The following is a 5005-nucleotide window of genomic DNA, read 5'->3' as shown; positions in this document are numbered from 1 at the left end:
TCTGCACTGATATTTTCCTAAGGAAACTCCACCATTCTACCAGGACATGGAAAGCCAGACAGTACAACCCTCATTTTCCTGGCTGAAAAGCTTGTATAATAACAGCCATGACCAAACCTAAGAAAATCAGAACAAATAAAAGGATACTGCAATGCCACTCGTCTTATTTCAGTCCATTGATTATAGTTTGACATAGAGAGCCTATAGGCTGATCTAGCCTGACATTTGGTTACTTTGGTACGCATTTACAGCTAGAAGCAGGTCTTCAGTGGCAAACACAGCAGCAAACAAGCATTGTTTTAAAGACTTGGTGTCTTGGGTTTCTAAGTAACAGGTTTTCCCAAATCATCATTTTCCTTCATCATACCTTAATGGATAGTTACATTGCTCCTCCTAGGTTAGAGGACAAGCTTCTGTTTAGACTGAAGGACAGAAAACATCATTACTGCTACAGTCCTGTAACACAGTTCTTTTTTTTTTTGCTTTTCTTTTTTGAACTGATAAGTGTTTTGTGAAAGAAGCAAATAAAGAAAGACTCATTAATCATTCTCTCTTTGGGATTATAGTAGCAACTAAGAAATACTGCTTTTGGTGAATATAAGCCAGTCTTTTAAAAAGGACAGTGGTCTTCTCCACTTTGTCCTGCTCCCAGCAGATGTGTGCTGAGATGGCTAAAACATGCTCAGAGTTACAGCAATACGTTTTTCTGCCTAGATGCTCATCAGTCACAAGAAGAGATGAAGATGAGTAGGAGTATTGCCTTTCCCAGAACTGATCTAGCATATGAAAAGAAGACGACTTATACACAATTAATTTGTACACTGCTGCATAAACATCATCTCTTTCCACTAGGTATAATGCACCTTTGGAACGAGCTGCACGTGACGGAACATCCTGGGAACTTTGGGATCCATTTCGGCTGTGTTACACATAAGATCTGGGAGCAGCTCCAAGCCGCACGCTCTCTTCTCGTGATCCCTCAACAGAGGAATCTATATCCGTAATGCATTTTCTTAGCTGGTTTGTGACGAGTTCAGCGCCTCTGCCACGGGCCTTGCAGGAAGGTCCCTTGTATCTTTTCATACCAAACTTGCACATGGAAAATCTCACGTTTCTCTTGTCTTACATCACTCATACAAACGGTGTCATCACTGCGGAGGAGTGGCGCAGTCCCTGGATAGCTGCATAAGGACCCTGCTGGAAATAATGGTGGTACCTGGGCATGTGGAAGGAAGGGAAAGTGGGGCCACTACCTTGCATGGAGCTGGCTATAGCAGAGGGTGTGAGAGGCATTCCCAGGCGGCTGTACGGAGGCAGAGATCCTTGGATTGGATGAGGAATGGGTGTAGCTATGGAGGCAGTGCTGGTACCCAGGGCACTCAAAGACTGCGGATGCTGAAATCCAGGGAAACTGGTTGAGGAGGATACCCAGGAACTGAGGGACAGGTTGTCAGATGTTGTAAAAGCTGACCCTGCAAGCAAAGAGAAATAATGCCTGATGCTTCGTTCTTCAGGCAGCACGCAGAGCTGGTGACATAGCAAAAAGGGAGAAAAAGCCTTTCACAGCAAGGCTGATTTTAATGACAAGTTGTCATGGGAAATACTTCTCTCTCCTTTTATCTTTCTTTATATTATTATTTGCCAGTTGTTGTCCTTTATCACGTAGACAGATTTCCATGTTAAGAAGTTGGTTGCACTGGCTTGAACAGTAAAATCAGTTTTGCATATTGGACATCTTTGGTCTTAAGCACTGAAGAACCTTGTAGTGCTGACCCTACACACCAAAACAGCTACTCTGACATGGAATCTCACTGCATTACAGCCCTGTTTCGAAGAGATGCTGTAGCTTTTTTCATCACATCCTCAAGAGAACTGTCTAGGGTTTTCTCCTCAAATTTTAGTTTGGCAAAAAATGCAGAAGAATGTATTTGCACTGCAAGTTTCCCCACTCCCTTTTTATTTTATTCCACTAGAACTTGTCAATACGGCATCTTTTCACTCAACCTGCCTTTTCCAAAATACAGAAAACAAAGCCTCTTAAACCTCAAAGCATTCGTTATTTTTCCTACCATATACAGTGCTATGGGAAACAACACTAATGCTAAATCCTAGTAAGAGATGGGGGGTTTTCAGTGAAATGCACAAAAATATTAAGAACTGGCTCTCGGGGTAATTACTACTTTAGATAAAAAAAATTGGGGGAAAACAATAATTTGTTTGGTTAATTATACATGGTCATTGTTAGATCATAACGTGACAACGTTGCCCTTCACCTTTGCAGTTCCTCTGTGCATCTGCTCATCATCAGTTGCCTGATTTCTAGAAATGGGAATACATAAAATCCTATAAATAAACTCTTTTGATTCCTATTCAAACAATAATTCAGCTCATGTCCCTTCTGTGTTTTCTTTCTTGTCCAACTTTGTCCATTGAGAAAATGTTTCTTACTCTAAGAAACAAATTTACTGGCAAGGATATTTGGCAAAACGTAATTGCAGTTCTGTATTGCAAAACATTCTGAGACAACACATTTTACAACAGGTATTAGTTTCATAAATCTGATTCTAGAGGATAGGTTCATCCAGGTTGTGAAAAGAAAAAATAGGGAGACAGCTATCTGTTAAGGTAGACTTATTGGAATGACATAGACCAACCAACTGAGGCCACGTACTCAAAACAAAACTGTAAGCAAACAGCAATAGAAGAGCAGAAAAGGAAAATGATCTGTTTAAAATCATAAATCTCTTTAGGGATATATTCTCAAATCGTGATTAATTCCTCCCCTGCTTAACAAAATGAGTAAAATGGCCCAGTAAAGAGAAATTATGTTGATTCAGCAGTGGAAACGGACTTGAACCAAACCCTGTCCCTACCACTGAACCAAATCCAAAATGCTGGGAAGTTAGGATCCAGAGCCAAATTGTAAGGTTAACACTGTACTCACAGACCAGAGCAAATCAGGGAGTATCTCAGCATTATTGCACTACAGGGGAAGCAGGATGCAAATCTGGATTTGCCTGGGAGGCTTACATTTGGCTCTGTTCCTGGTGGCTACTATGAAACCTGTGTGTGGATGCTGGAGTGCAGGCACCCAGACATTGTGCATTAAAGAGATTTAATTGGATTTATATATTTCATATCTGTTAATTCCTTTGGAAGTAGACTTCCTGTGATAAATATGCTACTGAAGGCTAGCTGCTTCCATCTTTGGATGGCTGAAATTGGCTGAGTTGAGAATGCTCTATGTGGGTGCTGAAGTAATTAGAAATAAATAGCAGGGATAGACTTCCTTTGTTCTACACAGAAGAAAGTGTGTGATGCCTTCTGTGAATGATCATGAAATGATCAGAGAAATAGAATACCTCTCCTATGGAGCCAGGCTGAGAGAGCTGGGCTGGGTCAGCCTGGAGAAGAGAAGGCTCCTTAAGGGGAGACCTTAGAGCAGCTCCAGTGCCTAAAGGAGGCTTATAAAGAAAGATGGGGACAAACTTTTAGTGGCAAAAAGAGATGGGGTAATGGTTTGCAACTAAAAGAGGGAAGATTCAGACTACATGTAAGGAAAAAAGTATTTACAGTAAGGGTGCTGAGGCGCTGGCACAGGGTGCCCAGAGAAGCTGTGGCTGCCCCATCCCCAGCAGTGTTCAGGGCCAAGTTGAACGGGGTTTGGAGCAACCTGGTGTCCTTGCTCATTGCAGGAGTGTTGGACTAGATGACCTTCCAACCAAAACTATGCTATGATTCTCAGGAGGAACATATATAAACCCCTTTCCTCCTCCAGCTGCAATGGTCTCTAATTGCAACTTGGTACTCCAAAAAGTCTCTCATGCCACGTTTGCCAGCACCAAGGAAATGTGCTCTAGTAATTCTGAGGCTTCAGAGAGCATATAACACATAGGACCCAGCAGTGTGTATATATTAGGCTGTCATACGTATGGAAGGACATCCCTCAACTTTGCAAGCAAGGTAGTTTTAAAATGCAACAGAAGAAATGAAAATGTCTCTGGAGTTTCTGTAAGATCATTATTTCTCTTCTCATGTCTTGGAGGGCTTTTCCTTATTTAAGTACACCAGACCTAAACAGAGAGTGGAGGCAGTAAGTACCAGTTACTCATCTGCACGAGCAGTATGTTTTACCCTCTGTGCATTCCTCTGGTTGCCCAGAACAATCACGTCCTATGCTAGCATATGGCTCCCAGATTAGAAGAAAATTAGTTGCCGCAACTCATCATCTTCCTCACTTACTCATTTGCCATATTGTGAGCAAATGCAGAACTGTGCCCTGTAAGATCAACTGTTATAAATTGTTCTTTCCTCCTATGACACCTTTCTAGGGATTCTCTTCAGAAGAGAGAGGCTTTAGTGGCAAGCTCTCATACTGAGGTTCACTTTCTCACTTCCAAAGGAGGGTATCACACCAGGGAGAAACTTAATTCTTGGAGAGAAGGTGCCTTGCTCTGAGCACTTCTGGCAAGGGGAAATTTAACACTGTCTTTAACAATGACTGGCCTAGGATCAAAGCTGACATGAAGCACAGGAGGATGTGAAAGGATGGCATCATACCAGCTGAGGACTTGCTCCAGAAACTCTGCAGCCTAAGGGACTGCTCTTAGAACAGACACATATGAACAAGGCCACCTAATCACAGCTTGTTGAAGAGCAACTCATGGTTAAAAATAAGTGTGTTTCCTCTGCACAAGTCAAAGAGCTTATGACCAGAAATAATGCTCTTATCTTAGCAACACTGTATGAAGTTAGAGGACAAGACAAGGGCACTGCCAGTTGGAAGACAGATAGAGCTGCTTTACCTCAAGTGGCTGTTGCATATCAGGCAGGTCACAAAGTCAACATGCAAAGAATAATGCAACACAAGTTTATGCTCGTCATCCCATGAGATGGGTTTGAGATCTGTTTCCAGTGGCAAATAATGACAAATGCAATTTGCCCAGTGAGTGTCCCCACAAAAAACAACTCTGTCTTGCTAAAGTAGACAAACCATTTGATAAAG

At 42.0% G+C, this 5005-nt stretch overlaps 1 protein-coding gene across 1 annotated transcript in view; it reads right to left on the bottom strand.

Annotated features, from left to right (window-relative positions):
• Positions 1-1131: 1131 nt before the first annotated feature.
• The window catches only part of LOC104413277 (T-box transcription factor TBX20-like), a gene marked incomplete at its 5' end in the record, with an annotated part of 19667 nt that continues 15793 nt past the window's right edge, over positions 1132-5005 (bottom strand). Inside the window, 1 exon segment of the mRNA XM_010024214.1 lies at positions 1132-1472. Within this exon segment, the coding sequence (XP_010022516.1) occupies positions 1132-1472 (341 nt within the window).

The sequence above is a fragment of the Nestor notabilis genome, unplaced genomic scaffold (assembly GCF_000696875.1).
Source record: "Nestor notabilis isolate BGI_N333 unplaced genomic scaffold, ASM69687v1 scaffold25591, whole genome shotgun sequence".
NCBI classification, from domain to species: domain Eukaryota; kingdom Metazoa; phylum Chordata; class Aves; order Psittaciformes; family Psittacidae; genus Nestor; species Nestor notabilis.
The sequence above is the reverse complement of the archived record's forward strand: the minus strand, read 5'-3'. Positions and strand labels throughout refer to the sequence as shown.